This window comes from Protopterus annectens, chromosome 6.part0 (assembly GCF_019279795.1).
Source record: "Protopterus annectens isolate FY-2018-M chromosome 6.part0, PAN1.0, whole genome shotgun sequence".
Taxonomy (NCBI): Eukaryota; Metazoa; Chordata; order Ceratodontiformes; family Protopteridae; genus Protopterus; species Protopterus annectens.
The window spans coordinates 78,229,698-78,249,657 of record NC_056737.1 but is presented as its reverse complement, the minus strand read 5'-3'; the positions used below and the strand labels follow the sequence as shown (position 1 = coordinate 78,249,657).

General features: G+C 39.8%; 1 protein-coding gene across 1 annotated transcript in view; it reads right to left on the bottom strand.

The window, feature by feature from the left end:
* Positions 1 to 19,960, bottom strand: part of TTC8 (tetratricopeptide repeat domain 8) — a gene marked incomplete in the record, with an annotated part of 1,400,571 nt that overhangs the window by 55,548 nt on the left and 1,325,063 nt on the right. Inside the window, 1 exon segment of the mRNA XM_044073859.1 lies at positions 14,982 to 15,065. Coding sequence (XP_043929794.1) covers positions 14,982 to 15,065 — 84 coding nt within the window.

Genomic DNA, 19,960 nt, shown 5'->3' with positions numbered 1-19,960 from the left:
GGGGGGGCTACAGAAGGGATGGACTCCTCTGCATCAGAGTCTTCAAAAGGGGAGTAAGAATGTTCCTGATCATCAGAGTGCTCTGAAATAATGGAGCCCTGATCAGAGGAGGGGGAATCTTCCTCCACTCTAGGCCTTTTGTCCGGAGGGGGCTGAGAACCTCTGATAAGAGTAATTAAATCCTCAGCCATTTTAAGCATCTGTTTCTCAGGCATGGGGCCTGGAGATTGCCCCTGTGCAGCCGGTCTCTTAGAGTGCATGGTTGCTTTAGACTTAGTGAAAGCCTTGATAGAGAAGGAAGAGGAAGGTCTGAAGACACCTTGAGTGGAGGTGGACCTGTCCACATTCTGAGTTTCAACGCTAACAGTGGCTTTGGTATCTGTAGTCGGGGTGTGGGCCGAGGAGCCTGCGACCTCGGGTACAGGAGACACCGTCAAAGACAGGTCGTCGGTAGGCAGGGGCTGCGTAGGTGCCTCACTGAGAACCGGACCACGTGTAGCCGGCTTTGGCGTGGTGTCGGTAGAGGCCGCGGACCTCGCGTGTCGGTCCTTGTCTTTTCGTTTTTTAGACAAAACCGGAGTCGGAGTATCCAACGACATAGTATAGTTAAATGCTTTTCCAAAATAATGCTGGGCGAACTCCGCCTGACCCTTAATAGTGCGTTTGTTGAATGTAGCACAAAAGCGGCAGGCCGAGACCTCATGGTCTGGGCCTAAACAAGGTATACAGAGGGAATGGAAATCCTTATGCGGTATTTGCTTCCCACAAGAAATACAATTATTAACTTTGTCTGACATTGATCTGAGGCAAGAAAGGGTTCCCCAACGGGGTACTTAGCTTTTAAGAAGACTTTGGTTTCCAAATTTTCGTAATCTCAGGAGCTGGCCGACCGGCACTTGTGAACTGCTTCTGCTTCGGGCACCGCGCGGCAAGAAAGACTGAAGAAAATGGCTTTGGCTGGTTCCTTTATACCCCTGTCGCACTGACGTCAGGGAAGAAGCGACGACAACCGACACCGGACCTAGACTTTGGAATTCGGCCGACCGAGGACCCACCTGATGGCAGGACAACCCATCTGTTATGACTGCAGCTGTATGCACGATGAACATCTATCGCACACTCACATTACTCGCTCCCTAACACTAAGGCCCCTAACTATCACACACTCACCTTACCCGCTCCCTAACCCTAAGGTCCCTAACTATCCCATTCCCACACTCACCATGACCCGGTCCGTTCACACACTTACCTTAACCCGGTCTGTAACCTTCGCACCACAGTGGAGAAAACAGCGAAGCGGCAGAAACAGCCCCCCGAATTCGTTCCCTAGGAAAGAAGAGTCGATGTTCTGCAGCTTCGCTATTTTCAGCGTTCGTTGTTTTGGGTTCGATATTATAACATTTGATGTTTTACTACGATGTTATGATATAAACCCATCTACCACTGCCAATGTCTTGTGAAGTGACCTGGAAATGGATATTGGGATGTTACTAAAAAAAATACAGTAAGTGGCCTTAGAAATATAGTTTAATTAAACAAAGTGCACTTGCAATTTGCAGGCCATAATTTAATTTATTTCAGGTAGTCCAGATCCTGGTAGAGTGCACACCATTAGACTTAATTAAGGAGAGCTGTCATTCTGGGGAAATAAGGAGCCCAATTTTCAGTGAAAGCTCTGTGGTTGTTTGCAGGTAGGAAGTTGCAGGAAGTGGATGTAATGAGTTTTATTTATTATTTTTAATGCATTTGCATTTCAAAGCATGGATTTCTTTGTTGCAAAAGAAGGCAGGACTGAATGAGCCAAATAATGCTTAACTGACAATGATGGATAGAAAGATTATAAGTGATGTATAATGTTTGTAGCTACAGCTGTTTCAATGGTGTCTGTGATGCATAACTATTTTTGGCCCTGTGTCCCACTTTTATTTTTCGCTTTGTCCAGATTTTTTGCTCTACGGTTGAGATGTATGATTCCATACTAAATAAGAAGGTTGTTTTTACCTTGGATGACTTTTCAGCATAATAATGAGAAACAGAGCCTTTTTAATATCTTTGCTTATTTCCAATATAAACTGACACATAACCTTGCAAATAACCTTCTTATTAAGCTACTTTAAATCTTTTGGAATTGACAGGTATGCTTCATTGGTTCGGACATAAGCATAGAGTGATAATGTGACTTTGATTTCTTGCAGCAGTCTGTGGTTTACTTATCACAATAACTTTTCTGTGTTTCTGGGTGTGTAATCAATTTTAACAGTTTTAAAGATGTTTTACAAAAATAAATAAATACATAATAAATAAAAAAATAATCCTCCCTGCACTTTGAGCAACTGACAAAGTCTGGGAATTTGTTTTTTCAAAAGTGAAGGTCAGCATTACAGCTCAGTAAACTATCAGTCTGTGAATAACTTCTGCACAAATTAAAATGTCTGAATGTCAAATGGTTTTAGATTGGAGGGAAGTTATATGTTTACTCCAGTATGTAGTATAATCTTAGAGAGAGTTTATGGATTTCTTATTAATTTATGTTTTTCTGAGCAGTTGTTTGTTGATTTATTGATGGTCCTGGTCCTTTTGGTGGTGGGAAATTGCATGGACGAATCCATCGCTATTATGACTTTTTTCAGATATTTTGACTTCCAGACAATTTCATTCAGTGAGTGTGTCATGTGATTACTGAGGCTGACTATTTTACAAGTAGGAGCTCCTTTGTGTGTGTGTGTATGTGTAAGAGAGAGACATTCAATATGTATACTGAACATATTTTTGCAAATGGAATTCTTAGTTAAATAGGCCTCTCTTCTTGGGCAAGTAGACTTGAGTAACCAATATTAGATCTTAGCCATCCAGCTAGGAAAGTTTAGTATGTGGATTTTCCATCTAGTTTGATGAAGGCTATGCTACTTACTCAAGGAGTACATTTATGGCTATCCATCCAGTTGTCGTGTTGCTGAACTACATTGTTTAATAGCAAGTAGTTAATAATAACTTTATTAACTACTTGCTTTATTCACTGCCTAGCTGAAATGAAACTTACATGTCTGCCATCACTGTTATAATTACTACTATTATATAGCATTAGGTCTACTCAAACAGTATTTGTATCCATTTTTGTTTTTTGTCTTAGCTAACATTGCTGTAAGTACTACTATTCTACCCACTGATCTCCACACCTATTCCTATGTCTCTCTTACCTTTCTTCTTTTATATCACTTTCCTTCAAATGTTATATACTTACTATTTTGACTACTCTCCTACTTACCCCTCTTCTGACCTTTTCCACTCAGGAACCCACTAACTGTCCTTACTACTGCTTTCCTGCATGTAAATATCTTCCTTACTTATTACCCCTATTCTTCACCCCCTATCACTACTGTCTGTTTCCGATTACACAGCTTACACCAGCTCACCATCTTACTCTTTTACATATTTATTTTACAGGTCCCTGGTACCATAATTAAGGTTTTAAATAACCTACACCACATAAAAGAGGAATACCTACTCCCCTTGACTACTGACGTCCCCAGAATCCTCTCCAGCAACTGTGCTATTAAAACAGAAGCAAAGTATGTGTTAAGTATATAAACTTTAACCAGTCCTCCTAGCCTATTAGTGTGAATTAATATTGTAAGGTACCTGGTCAGCTACAACACATCACTGCACACCCCACCTCTCATCCCCCCTCCCTCACTACCTGCCCAGCCTCGTTCTTCGTTACCTCATAATCTACCCACTCAGCTATGACTTGCTTAGCCCTGACCACTGTCAGCTCCTTAGCTCCCCTCTAAAGCTACTACAAGTTTAACCCTTACTTCTTACCACTTTCTGTTCTCTCTCCTTACTCTGTCTTCTTCTGCCACATAGCCTCTCTCTACCTTATACCTCTATCTGTTCACTCCCTCATTCTGTGTTTTCTAGCCACACAGACTCTCACCTACCTAACCCTAACCCTGTAAACCCCTTCTCCACTCTAAATCCCCCACTCAGCTCCCCACCCTAACTCATAGCTCCGTAACCATATCCCCGTCCTCCCTAGTCTTGTGTTTAGCTTTGTTCTTGCTAAAGTTTCCTTCAGAGTTTTGTGCATAAAATGACAAATCAAAACAACTATTCCTAGACACTAAATAGCTCTGCCCTGCTGAAAAGCCTTTCTCTGATTGTTTTATTCGCTCACCGTGCCTCTTCCATGGTGGTGCAAGCCTGCTCCATTTGCCCTCGCTAACGCTCGGGCTCACTTCGCTCCCCTACCCTACCCCCTTTCCCACACACCCTCCCTTAGGGCACTCAAACTTATAATTCTACAACACACCCATCATCAATTCTCAACTCCCCAATTATCTTATTAAATATCCCTTCAATCAACTACAACATAAATTACAACCACCATTCCAATTATCAACCAAACACAACATTAATTACAACCACCACTCCCACAATATCCACACCCTAACATATTCACCTAGTTTACTTTCCAAATTAACTTTATCCTCACCATAACTAAAAACATGCAGCTTGCAAAACCCCTTCTCCAAAAGCATTATTTTATCAAGCAACTATCTCCAGTGTACTTCTACTCTCAATACTCTCTTCCTACCACACCCATCTAAATATCACTTTTCCACCCCCATGGCAAACCAAACCCATAATTAACCACACACTACTTCAAAACTTTCCTATTACAACCCCCAACACTACCTCTTTTCTAAACCCATCACTCTATTATAACAAATTAGCAGTAAAAACTAACCCCCACACCTCAAACAAGCTATCTAAAATTCTTAATAAACTCACCAAACTACACTTAAACCTACTGCAAAAACTCTCCTGCAGTGGAGACATACACCCAAATCTGGGCCCTACCCCAATAGAAAAAGCTGAAATAAAGGTACCAAATCCCCACTTCTACAAACCCAAATAATCTCTCCTCCTTTTAAATATAAATGTAAGAAGCATACTAAACAAAATACATGACCTGCATGCCTTATTAGCCATGTACAAACCTGACATAGTGGTACTAACAGAAACATGGCTTAAACCTGATCACCACAATAATGAGATCATAGTCCCAGGTTATGATATCCTGCATAAAGACAGAACAGGGAAAAAGGGTGGGGTGTAGCAATTCTATTTCAAAGTCACCACACACTAGAACTAGCTGACTATAATAATGAAGAAATTAACAAGGTAGAACTTATCATTGCCAAATTTCAATTAAACACAAACAAACAAATAATCATCGCAGGTGCCTATCTACCCCCAGGTAACAACATTCCCATTATGGAAAACATGTTAAATTGGTTCTCACTCTCCCTCCCTTACTAAACCATACTACTAGGTGACTTTAACCTAGACTGGGGCAACTGCTCCAATGACTATCCCTCAGATCATATCAACCTTTATAGATTCTCACAAATAATCACTACGCCCACTAGGACTGACAAAACAACCAAACGTCAATCCATTTTGGATTGGATTCTGGTATCCCACCCCACTTTTGTACATCAATCTGGCTGTTTTCCTGACAGTCTAAGCGACCATCAACCCACCTACCTAATTAGGAGCAAGACCCACCACCTACCCAACCTACCTTTACTCATAATAATACGTAATAAAAGACACTTCAGAGCCAATGACTTTAACAAAGCACTAAGTTGTTGTAACTGGCTCCCTCTTAAACAACTACCTCTCAGTGAAGCTGTACAGTACTTTAACTCAACCTTCCTACATATCCTAGACCATCATGCCCCCTCTAGATCCATTAGAACAAAAACCCACCATGCCCCATGGCTTACCAAAGAGACAAAAAGACAATGAAAGAAAGGGACAAATTCTGGACAGTATCCCACAAAGATAAAAGTACTACTCTAAGGTTAAAGTACATTGAACTACATAATAAAGCCAAGAGGTTAACTAAACTAGACAAGTCCAACTACTATAAAAATCTACAGGATAAATATAGCCACAACCCCCAAACATTCTGGACTTCCATTAACAGACTACTTCACCCTGGGAAAGCATCCACTCCCACCCCTGTACTGCCAAACAACCAGGATGATATTCCTACACAATTTAATAAATTCTTTACAGAAATAGTTCAAAATCTAGCCAATACCCAGAAAGATAATGGCACTACTATACAATCATCCACTACAACCAACAGTAATACAAAAAATAACATCTCTAGCTTTTCCCTACAGCCAGTGTCCACTAAAATGATTGCAAACCTCCTTAGGAAGCTAAAACCAACCACACTAGCTGCCGATAAACTTCTTGCAGATTTCCTTCAGATAGCAGCAGAAGCCATATCATACCCAGTGTCTATTCATATAAATAGATCAATTTCAGAACACATAGTTCCTACCCTCTGGAAAACTTCCCACATTGTCCCTCTGCACAAAGGAGGCAACTCCTTAGAGCTGACCAACTATCGTCCTATAGCCATACTATCACCCTTATCAAAAATTCTTGAAACAGTTGTCCACTTGCAACTAATGCAATATCTCCAACAAAACAAACTACTATCCAACTCCCAACACGGCTTCAGACCCTCCCACAGCACAACCACTGCCCCTCTATCCTATACCAATACAGTCAACCACTATAGAAACCAAGGTCTTTTAGTATCTTCCATCTTCCTCGACTTATCAAAAGCCTTTGATATGGTTAATCACAACATGCTCCTCAATACTCTATCTAGTCTCAATATATGCTCCTCCACTATACTGTGGTTCAATAGCTATCTATCAGAATGCCAACAAGAAGTTCTCTGGCAAGAAAAGCTGTCCTCCCTCTTACCAGATTCCATAGGAGTCCCTCAGGGATCAAGCCTTGGCCCACTGCTGTTCTCCCTCTTCACTAACAACATCTCCTCTTCACTGCCCACTGCCACAGTAGTTCAAAATGCTGATGACACCACCATAATATGTGCTGCCCCAGCATAAAGGAACTACACACCCTTACCCAACTCAACTTTACTCTAGCAGAAACCTGGTTTACTAAAATACAACTTCTTCTCAATCCAAAGAAAACTAAACTAATCCTATTCACCCCTGGCAGATCATCCAATTCAAACTATAGCCTCATCATAAACTCCAAAAACAATATTCAAATCACACCCACCAACCGCACAAAACTACTAGGAGTACAGATTGATAATCACCTAAAATTTGATATCCATATAGTACAAACCATCAAAAACTAGGTCTCCTCTATAGAAACAAAATGTTCATGACTAAACAGACCAAAGCCACTACTGCAAGAGGCCACCTACTCTCCATCCTTCTTTATGCTTCCCCTATCTTAACTAACCTTCACCAGACTGAACTTCACAAAATAAAATCCTGCTACAACAAAATTGCCAAATTCGCAACAAACAGGTCCCATCACTGTCTTTCCCTAATGCAACTCAAGTGGCTGGAACTTCCTCAGCTGCTAAGACTTAATCAAGCCACAGTTGCACATAAACTCTACTACTACCCTGAGAAAACACCTGCTCTCCAACAGCTAATTCAGCCCTACACCACCACTACAGCCCTAAGATCTAGTAACCAAAATCTCATTCAAGTAATAAGACATAAAAATGAAGCAGGTAAATCTCTCTTTCTCTGCATAACAGCCCAAACCTGGAACTCACTCCCAAACATTATAACTAGCACTACTTCTAGTACCAAACACCTCCTGAAATCCCATTATTCTAATAATTGGCTCTGCTCTTGCTACACCCCAGGGTAACAATAACTATGCTCAGTTGCAAGGATTCTGCTACACTATAACATTTCCCTTACTTAGCCGTGTTGATATCCTGCATATTCATTCAAACATATCATCAGTCCATTAGCAGAAAACATACTAACACTTGTATTGTTCTTTACTACAACCCATACCTGATAATGGCTATAATCTGTATCTGAAAATAGTATAAAACCTAACATAACTCCTCTTACTCTGATCTTACCTATACCTATACTTTAATTTTGCCAGTATGGGCATTTATTTACTTCTCAGTTATACAAATGCATAAATGTATTGTGAATGTAAAATTATTAATGTTTTTGTGAATGTGAAGGGGAAAAAAAAAAAAAAAAACAATCTATTTTTCCTTTAAGGGTTAATTGGTTAGTTTGAAATTTTTAAATTTCAACTTTGTTTGATTTGCTGCTGGGGTTTGCTTAGTTTATAATGAGGTGGGCCATGTAAAAAGCTTTTCGTACAATGGAGACAATATGGTGGTCAAAACTCAGGTTTCAATCAACCTGGGTGCCCAAGCACCTCACGACTGATTGAGTGCTTACAACACTGTTATTAATGTGATAATTTGTGGGGACATCACACTCCTCAAAGGGGATGATGATGCATTTTTTTGGCATTTAGCTTGAGGCCATGTTTCTGGCACCAGTCATTTGTTTGGGTGAGACCCTCTTGTAGCTTATACAGAATTGTTTTATTAAGTCAGTAATGTGAACTCTACTTTTATTGCAAATTTGTTGGCTTATTTTTGTGGATTATAGTATTGTAGGACTGCCAATGTTGACATTTTATGTAGTTGGACTGCTGGAGTGGTTTTCCCAGTGAGAAATTCTAGTGCTGTAGTGAATATCTGTTTATCTGTAAAAAAAAAAAAAAAAAAAAAAAAAAAAAAAAAAATCTATTAACTAAGGTGTTAAGAGTTAACTGTTAGATTAGCAAATTAGAATTTTAAGGCAAATATTAGACATTTATTACAGTTATTCATTGTCTGAATGCACCTACAGTACAGCCAGGAGGTCGACTTTGGTCGCTCATGGCAGCAAAAGAGTTAACTTTATGATATATTTTATATGCGGCCTCAAGAAAAATTCTGCTCACTCAATATGGCCCCGGCAAGCCAAAAGGTTGGACACCCCTGATTTAGGAGCTGCCTCTGGTCTATTAGTAGTACAGGGGGGCAGTTCCCGAAGTACATTTTCCGTTTCCCATCCACTGATCTAAGCTGTGCTTGAATATGGACATAGATAAAGTTTATTTTATGTTGACAGGGAGTCTGTTCCACAGCAGTGGTATCCTCTATGAGTTATACCTGTCCCTCCAAATCATTTTACTGATTTTTGCAGAAGACTTCAAAGACTTCCCTCTGCTGGTTCCCAAGCTATCTTTCTGACAGACAGCAAGCAGGACAATGGAACTCCGAACTGTCACCGCTTCTGCCTGACTCAGTCGGAGTCCCCCAATGATCCATATTAGGGCCCCTTCTATTCGCCATCTTCTCTAATGATCTAGCCTCATCCACAACACACACTTACGTAGTTCAGTATGCGGCTGATTAAACTTTAATCTGCTCAGCAGATACCTTACCAGACCTCCAAATAGTAGCCCAACAAGCTTTTAATGATGTCGAAGCATATCTAAGTAAATCATGACTAATCCTCAACCCCAAAAAGACACAGTTAATACTATTTACCAGTTGCAAACAATCACCTACCACCCCTCCTTTCACCATTCTCTCAGCAAACAACACAGTCATCCAACCAGTTGAGCATGCAAAACTCCTCGGTGTGACTATTTTATTTATTTATTTTATTTTATTTTACATTTGTTGACTGGGCTGGTCTAACTGGAATACAAATCCATTTTCAGTAGAGGCCCAGGGAGAAAAGCTCCAACACAAACACAATATATACAGTAAAAGTTGTCACAATTCAGAGAAGTCTAACAGTAGTTAAAAAGTTCTAAACAGTTTCAGCCATACAGACTTGATGCAGTTGCCATTACAAGAATACATAGCTCATGATGAGAAGATATGAAAAACAAAAATATAAAACAAAATAGTTGTGTACTTATGCAAGCAGAATAAAATAGCATAATAAAGTTGTTTACTTATACAATTGTACCAAGTGATGCAGTGAAATACAAGATTTATAGGAAACAGCAAGAGGATGTCAGTAGATAGAACATACTCGTATTAGAAGCAGAGAACACATAGGAAATAGAAAAAAAAAGTTAGTCAGGGTTAGTACAAGGGCATAGCCAATGAGTACTGAGAAATTGTTTTAGTTTCTGTTTAAAAAGTGTTATAGAGGACAGAGATAGGAGTTCAGAGGGAAGTATGTTCCAATGTTTGCCTACAGAGTTAGAGAACAACGAATCTCCAGCTGAGTTGTTGGATTTGCTGGTAGTAATAAGTAGCTTATTAGAAGAGAGTAAATTCTTAAGATTGTTGTATGGGGTCATGAGAGTAGTCAGTATAGGTGTACAGGTGGGGTAATACAGGATCTTATGGATAATAGCAAGTTGGTGAAATAGTATCTGGTTTTGGAACTCTAGCCATCCTAATTGTTTTAGGTTGTTACAATGATGTGTTCTAAAAGGAGAACCTGTGGCAAATCTAGCAATACTATGATAGGAGGTAGCAAGTCTGTTGAGGTTGTTTTTTGAGAGATTGGTAAATATGGGTGAAGCATAGAGTAGGGTAGAGATTAAATGAGTTCTAGCTACAGCGGTTTTGGCTGAAGGAGTAAGAAAGGGTTTGATTCTGTAAAGGGATCCCAGTTTCTTATTTACTGTTTTTATAGTGATGTTAATATGAGTATCAAAGTTTAGGTTATTATCTATGGTTATTCCAAGAAGTTTAGTGGTTAGGTCAGGAGATATAAGAGTCCCGTTCTTGGATATAAGAGTGAAGTGAAGAGGGGTTGACCTGCGAGTAGGAGCAAAGAGTAGAAGTTTATTTTTTTTTTAGGGTTAAGTAGGAGGCAATGGTTTAAAAACCATTGCTCAACTGTATTAAATGCTTTTTGTGTCAGGGACTGTAGCTCGGTAGGAGTTTTAGCTGAGCAAATAATGGTGGAGTCGTCTGCATATTGAATGCAGGTTGCATGTGGAATTGCTTGGTGGAGGTCGTTAATGAAAATGGAAAATAACAGTGGGCCTAATATGGAGCCCTGGGGAACACCAAGGGAAATGGGGAGGTGAGAAGATAGATTGTTTTCCCATAATACTGCCTGTTGTCTATTATCTAAGTAGGATTTGAACCATTTTAAGGCTAGTGTATCAAGAGAAAGAGATTTAAGTATTTCTATAAGGAGCTGGTGGTTAACCATGTCAAAAGCCTTAGATAAATCAATAAAGACAGATGAGGAAAGAGTATTATTATTACGGTTTGAATTTATACAGTCTGTGAAGGAGAGTAGAGCTGTGGTGGTACTGTGGTTAGGTCTAAACCCATGTTGACAGTTGGCAAGTAGGTTATTTTCGATAAGATGGGTGAGTAGTTGCTTATGGACACATTTTTCCATAATTTTTGCTAGTGGAGAGAGTAGAGCTATTGGTCTATAGTTTGAAATGTCAATGGAGTTTCCGCCTTTATGAAGGGGGATGATGTGTGAGATTTTCCAGATAGATGGGATATATCCTTCGGTTATAGTTCTGTTTATTAGTATGGAAATGGGGAAGGCTATGGCTTTGGCTCCTTTTTGCAGGTATTCTGCAGGTAGATGGTCAGCAGAGGGGGTAGTAGGTTTTAGTTTTTCTAGAAGAGAGCAAATGAAGGAAGTAGGAACAGGTTTTAGCTGAAATGATGGAATCGGGTAAGTTGGTGAGGTGTTTGGATTAGGGGAACTTGGAGATAATTGCTTAGCTAGTGTTTGAATGGCATCTGTAAAGAAAGAATTAAAGGCATTGGCAGTTTGTTTTGGATTCTCATGGCTAGAGTCTTGTGGGCTAGGTGTAGTAGATTGGCCTGGGTGTAGGAGTTTGTTGATGCTGGACCAGAATTTTTGTGGGTTCCTTTGGTTAGTTTGTTGTAGTTGGATGTAAACGTTTTGTTTATCTAATAGTATAGCTTTTTAGTAGTATTTCTAAGTTGTCTAAAGGTTTGGTGGTCTGCAAAATTCCTGGTAGTGTGCCATTTTGCCCAAGATTTGTTTCTAAGGAGAATTTTCTGTTTAGTAGCTATGGTGAGCCAAGGGGCAGTTTTAGCTTTATTTCTAATAGAGCGTCCTGGGGCATGTTGGTCAAGGGTGGCTAAGAATTTGGAATTAAAGTAGTCAACTGCTTTATCTAGAGGGAGTATTTTTAGTGGTGACCAATTGCAGTGTTTGAGTTCTAGTTGGAAAAGTTCAGGGTTGAAGAATTTTTTAGTCCGAACTGTCCGATAGGTATTTGGGTTAGGTATGCTAGTTTTGTGTCTGATGATATATGTAAATGAGTGGTCGCTCAGATCATCAGGGAGGGTTCCTGCTTTGTATGTAATAACAGCAGAGGTAAAAAATGGGGAAGGCTAGACTAGGGCTAGAAAGACAATATATTTGAATAGGATAAGAAAGCTAAAAATATAAGAAGGACTATCCTTAGACTACAGGATATAGGGGGGTGGTATGGTTACTGGGTGATCAGGCTGAGAGGCTTACAATTAACAACAACAAGGATTAAGCAGTTTAATGATTTAGCTATAAAGCCAGTATTAAGAATAACACATACTCTCTTATTCCTTTTCTTGGGAGAGCACAGGGTTACTATTATGAGGTGTTGTTACAGCTGGATGATTGGGATGGGTCCTTAGTTCCCTGGTGGTTAATAGTCACCTAGTGGAGGGTAGGCAAGCTGGAGAGGTGAAAGCAGATATGTAACAAAACAGGAGCAGGAGAGAAAGGAAGAGTAGAAAAAGAGAGACAACAAAAATGTATTAGTTGGCACAAGGCAAAATTGTTAGGTAAAATACTTAATAAATCACTTAGAAGCAATCAATTCATTTCACTGGATTTAGAAAAGATAAGATAGCATCTTGCTACAATCAATTATCATCCAACATTTCATAACTGCCATGGAAAAAATGAAGCACTGGTACAGGCAATAACATTTTGGTACCACTCTGTGTGAAGAGCACAGTTAGAAGCAGACCATTAAATACGACAGACCAAAAACAAACAGCTGCAATGTAGAATATAAAGTGCACACTTTGTTGCTAATACAAGTAAAATGATTTTGAACAAAATCATTGACAGCAAACTCAGATTTAGTTCACATTAAACATGGCTCACTGTACATTCCTCACTGACAATACCAGACTAGCCATATCCATAGCATTCCTCTTCTCTACGCTCTTTTATGTTTCCCGCTGTTTACCAACTTAAAAAAAATCAGACTTAACCAAATTGGAAACTTGCTACAACAAAACAGCCCGCTTCACAGCCAACCGTCCCCACCAAACTCACCAGTGTATTACTCTACATAAATTAAATTGGCTCGAGCTAACTAACCTTCTCTATCTCTACCAACTTAAATTCACACACAATATTATCTTCCATCCTGACAATTGCCCATCCCTCAAGGAACATGTTGTTCCCTACTCATGCCCACCAAGTCTAAGATCTGCAGACAGAAACTGGCTCACAGTAAACAAAGCTAACAACACTCATGGTAAAGCCCTCTTCTCAAATCAAATAGCCAAATTCTGGAACTCTGTACCCCACACCCTACAAAACACACCTGACTCTACCAATTTTAAACTACTACTATTTGAACATCTATCCAAAAACTGGCACTGCTGCTGCACCATACCTGACTGACACTATATCTATAATTCTCTCACTATACTGTCCACTCCTTTCCTCACTTTCTCCTCTCCTCAGTGCTAAGGAAATCTCATTTGTTCATAACTACTATTTAATATGTACACAGTACTACTTTTATTATTCTCAAAGTGATCTTTACTGAAATGCTTCTGCAATTTTCTTTTTTGAACTTGTATGTACTAGAAAACAGCACCGAATACTTCTTTGTATAGACTAACTGGATGATGTGTACTCTGCATCTTACTATGTGTATACTATTGTAATATCTATTTATTGTTTTTTGCTTATTTCTGTGGAGTTTTTCTCCCCGGGCCTCCTCTGAAAATAGGCTTCTGGCCAAGTCGGACTTTTCTGGTAAACAAATGTAATTAAATAAATAAGAGATTTAGATTCCTAGACAGTATTTCTGATGCCAAAAGACTTGCTAAGTGCAGTAAATCCATAAATAATGGGTTGGAGGATGCTTTGTATGCCAGACACAGGTTATCTCTTAGGAGTATATAGTATACAGAGTACTGTCTGTGACAAGACTTTGAGTCGGTCCAAATAGGGCATGCTGTTTAGGCCTTCTATTCTTTTAGGGAAGATTTTCTGTGAGTGTTCCAGTTGTTTCCATTTATCTGGACAAATACATGCCAAGTGGACATTATATTCAATGACTGGCCTAATGAGGACTGAGTAAAGGGGAACAATGACATCCCTAGAATTAGACATAATATAGAAAATATGTAATATTTTTATTGACTACATTAATCCTGCTGGGCATATTTACATTATATATAATAATGGGCAGACTACATATGTCTAGCTTGTAGGTTTGTCAAGACCTAAATTTCTCTCTCTCTCCCTTTCTCCTTCAGTTACATAGCAGCTAGAACACTAGGCAAGCTAAAAGGAGCAGTGAGCTGGGCTGCCTTGTAATATCTTGTTTTAGGGAAGTATACTTAATTCGTACTGTCTGTTAGGTAACCTTTTAACACAAAACTCGAAGTCCTAGCCTCTCAAACTGCTAGTTAGAGGGAACAAAAAAGAAATGCACTTTACAGGACTGAAGACAGCACCTGGCAAAAGCTGGTCAGTTAACAAATGGCTAGTAACTGAGCTAAGGTTTGGGACAGCCACTGTTTTGTGTACAATGCTGCTGCTGCTGCTGCTTTCAGCATTCATAGTGAACTGCATTAGAGAGGGGAAAATTCTTTTAGGTTCAACACTGCCCGACAAGGAGCTGTTAGAGGCTGGATGGGAAAGGTTAATCCAACACTGACAATTAACTAAAAACACAAAGGAAAGAAATACTATAATAAATAAAATTAATATGCACAGCCAAAAGGACAAAGGAAAAAAATGCTACAAAAATAAAAAAATATGCACTAACAGGCACAAAAAGTCAAACATAATGTGAAAGGGGAATGAATAAGTATGTATACTTGCCTTTTCAGAGATGGAGGCAAAGTTAAAATGCGGTTCATATAGGTGTGGGGCAAGTCCAGCAGCAGTCTGCAACAGAGCTCTTGCCTGAAAAAATAAAAACAGTTGCACCTAAACGACAGACTTTCAGTACGCAGACTACATTACATATTGTACAAATCATTTTAATGTGCATGAAGTTACACAGCCTTGTTAAAATTTTCTTTTACTTCTATTTGAAAAAGAATTGGAATTCTCTCCTGTAATGAGGCATTAATTACAGCCACCAATATAATCAATAACAAATGTCTAAACACAAAACCCTCGAACAGAAAAATAAATGTCTTGACAATATGACAGTTCTTCTGTTTTATAACCATAATCCTGTAAATAAATGACTTCTAAAAAAAAAAAAAGAGAGAGAGAGAGAAAAAAAACAGTGCAGTACTGCCCTTAGCTAACTCACTCACTACTGCTGTGTGCCTGTAAAAGCTGAATAAGAAATATGCGAAGTAAGCTGTAATGTTATTTACATGCATATACTACTTCCTAGCCTAATTCCATTCTTACAGAAAGGGTGATGCACTACAAAATGTAGGGGCACAACATGTAAATGTTCTCGCCATCTCTGGGTTACTCATTCTTAAAAATATAAGGGCGAAAAACATCATAGGATATACGGCTTCTAAAGATACTCACATATTAGTACCCTAGTAAGTACTTATGAACCTATGTAGTCTGAGCATACAATCATCATCTTCTTTCGGCTGTTCCCGTCAGGGGTCGCCACAGCAGATCATCTGTTTCCATTTCTTCCTGTCATCTGCATCGTGCTCTGTCACACCAACCACCTGCATGTCCTCTCTCACCACATCCATAAATCTCATCTTAGGCCTTCCTCTTTTCCTGTTAGCTGGTAACTTCATCCTTAGCATCTTTTTCCCAATATACTCAGCATCCCTCCTCAGCACATGTCCAAACCAACGTAATCTTGCCTCTCTGGCTTTGTCCCCAAACCTTCCAACCTGGGCTGACCCTCTAATATACTTATTCCTAATCCTGTCCACCCTTGTCACACCCAGTGCAAATCTTAACATCTTTAACTTTGCCACATTCAGCTCAAACTCCTGCCTTTTTGTCAATGCCACTGTCTCCAACCCATATAGCATAGCTGGTCTCACTACCTTCTTGTAGACCTTCCCTTTCACTCTTACTGGTACTCGTCTGTCACAAATCACTCCTGACACTCTTCTCCACCCACTCCATCCTGCCTGTACTTTCTTCTTCACCTCTCTTCCACACTCACCGTTACTCTGAACTATTGATCCCAAGTATTTAAACTCATCAACCTTCGCCACCTCTACTCCTTGAATCCTCACCATTCCTCTATCCTCACTCTCATTCACACACATATGTTCTGTCTTAGCCCTGCTGACTTTCATTCTTCTTCTCTCTAGAGCATATCTCCATCCCTCCAGGGTCTCCTCCACCTGTTCCCTACTCTCACTACAGATCACAATGTCATCTGCAAACATCATACTCCACGAGTACTCCTGTCTGATCTAGTCTATCAACCTGCCCATCACCATTGCAAATAAAAAAGGGCTCAGAGCTAATCCTTGATGTAACCCCACCTCCACCTTAAACACATCCGTCACTCCCACCGCAGACCTCACCGCTGTCACATTACCCTCGTACATATCCTGTACCACTCTTGCAATACTTCTCTGACACTCCTGACTTCCTCATACAATACCACAACTCCTCTCTAGGCACCATATCATATGCTTTCTCTAAGTCTACAAAAACACAATGCAACTCCTTCTGACCTTCTCTGCACTTCTCCATCAACACTCTCAGAGCAAACATCACATCTGTAGTGCTCTTTCCCCGCAAGAAACCATACTGCTGATCACTAATCATCACGTCCCTTCTTAACCTAGCTTCCACTACTCTTTCCCATAACTTTATGCTGTGACTGATCAATTTAATCCCTCTGTAGTTACTACAGCTCTGCACATCACCCTTATTCTTAAAAATCGGTACCAAAACACTTTTTCTCCATTCCTCAAGCATCCTCTCACTTTCCAAGACTTCATTAAACAATCTGGTTAAAACCTCCACTGCCATTTCACCTAAACACCTCCATGCTTCCACAGGTATGTCATCTGGACCAACAGCCTTTCCATTCTTCATCCTCCTCATAGCTATCCTTACTTCCTCCTTGCTAATCCATTGTACTTCACGATTCACTATCCCCATATCATCCATCCTTCTCTCCCTCTCATTCTCTTCATTCATCAACCTCTCAAAGTACTCTTTCTATCTCCTCAACGCACTCTCCTCAATTGTGAGTATGTTTCCCTCATTATCCTTTATCACCTTTACCTGCTGCACATCTTTCCTATCTCGGTCCCTCTGTTTAGCCTATCGGTATAGGTCCTTTTCTCCCTCCTTAGTGTCCAACCTTTCATACAACTCTTTATATGCCTTATTCTTAGCCTTCGCCACCTCTCTCTCTTTGTCATGCACTTCAGCTCCTTATACTCCTGTCTACTTTCTTCATCTCTCTGACAATCCCACTTCTTCTTTGCCAACCTCTTTCTCTGTATACTCTCCTGTATTTCCTCATTCCACCATCATGTCTCCTTGTCATTCTTCCTCTGTCCAGATGTCATACCAAGCACCTTTCTAGCAGTCTCCCGTACTAGCTCTGCTGTAGTTACCCAGCTATTCGGTAACTCTTCGTTGCCACCCAGTGCCTGTCTTAACTCATTCCTGAACTCCACCTCACAATTACCCTTTTTCAATTTCCACCATTTGATCCTTGGTATTGCCCTCACACTCCTCCTCCTCTTCTTGATCACCAATGTCATCCTACAAACCACCATCCTATGCTGCCTAACTACACTTTCTCCGGTCACCACTTTACAGTCACCAATCTCCTACAAACTGGCCGTCCTACATAAGATATAATCCACCTGTGTGCATCTTCCTCCACTCTTGTATGTCACCCTATGCTCCTCCCTCTTGTTAAAATATGTATTCACCACAGCCATGTCCATCCTTTTTGCAAAATCCACTACCATCTGACCTTCTGCATTCCTTTAACACCATACCTACCCATCACTTCCTTATCCCCTCTGTTCCCTTCACCAACATGCCAACTGAAATCTGCTCCAATCACCACTCCCTCACCCTTGGGTACAGTCATCACCACTTCATCCAACTCACTCCAAAATTTTTCTTTCTCATCCATCGCACTCCCAACTTGTGGAGCATATGCACTAACAGCATTCATCATTACACCATCAATTTCCAGCTTCATAAACATCACTCTATCCGACACTCTTTTCACCTCCAAAACACTCTTAACATACTGTTCCTTCAGGAGAACTCCTACGCCATTTCTCCTCCCATCCACACCATGATAAAACAATTTGAACCCACCTCCGATACACCTAGCCTTACTCCTGTTCCATCTGGTCTCTTGCAGACACAATATACTAACCTTCCTTCTGTCCATCATATCAGCTAGCTCTCTCCCTATACCAGTCATACTGCCAACATTCAAAGTTCCGACACTCACTACCTCAGTCCTAGCCTTTCTCCTCTCTTCCTGCCTTCAGCCATGCCTTCCGCCTCTTCTCCTCCTTTGGCCAACAGTAGCCCAATTTCCGCCAGCACCCTGTTGGCTAACAGTACTGGTGGCGGTCATTGTTAACCCGGGCCTCGACCTATCCGATATGGAAATAGTTACTGGTGTCCGCATGAAATATTTGGCAAAGTTTTATTCCGGATGCCCTTCCTGATGCAACCCTCCCCATTTATCCGGGCTTGTAGTCTGAGCGTACAGTAATATACAAAATGATAATGAGATTTTAAAGTAGAATGAAATATCAAAATATAATATAAAATAAAAGAATTATAATCCAATATAGATAAAATAAATTACAACCACTTTCTAGCATTTAAAGGAAAATGCAAGTTAGGTGTTAAAAGGTCATGAAATGGCTAAAATTTTGGACATGAACTGAGCATGGTCTATACAGTTTAAATTTTTGCTCTTGGCCGTAAGTACTTTACAAAATGAAATACCTTTAAAAGCAAAGGCAACAGAAAAAAAACAGGCAAACTGAATTTGATTTCCTACAATGTAAATGTGAGAAATTACTTTCAGACCAAATATGAACCTTTATAAAGTTTGAATAAAGGTTGGCTGAATTTCCTGATTTATGATCATTTTGTACTTCTTATAAGAAGCCAAGGATCCCCAGGATGCACCCAGGGATACCCCTTTAGATACATGCAGTCTGCCCTGCTATTAGAACCAACAATTCGATTCACCTTTCTACTCACTAAATAACTGTAAAATTATTTCAAGAAAAATTTCAAAAAGCTAATGTCCAGTATTTTCTCTTGGTATCCAAGATGTTACTAAACACAAAACAAAAGCATCATGACAGTCAGCAGCATTCATTCTTTCACATACACAGTGACAGTATGCATTATCACTTCCATGGCCCGGCCTGAAGTCATGTTGCACAAAGACATCTTATCATCATTATCTAAAAGATACTGTAATGGGATATAAATTAGATTCTTAAACACCAATGATGAAGGTTAAAAAAAGGGCAAGAAATCTTATTTTGTTTCCACCACATTCTTTGGGTGACGCAGGGAAAACGTCTGACAACTCCCAGATGTTGAACGAGATAATATGTAACACAGATGTCATTAAACCATGAAGGGGGGCATTAAGTAGTACTGGAAAAGTTAATCTTAACAGCCAAAAATACTTCAAGGGAAGGACTGTGTGTATGAAATACCCTGGAAACTTTGACCTTAGAAACCAAAAATACACCACATTCATGTGTGATATGCAGTCAGAAATAGGAAACCTAAAATATACCACATATTCACATGTGACAGGTGGGCAGTCAGTAATAATTTTCCAGCCCATGTAACAATTTCTCTTCTGTTATTAAACAAACAGAAAAAAA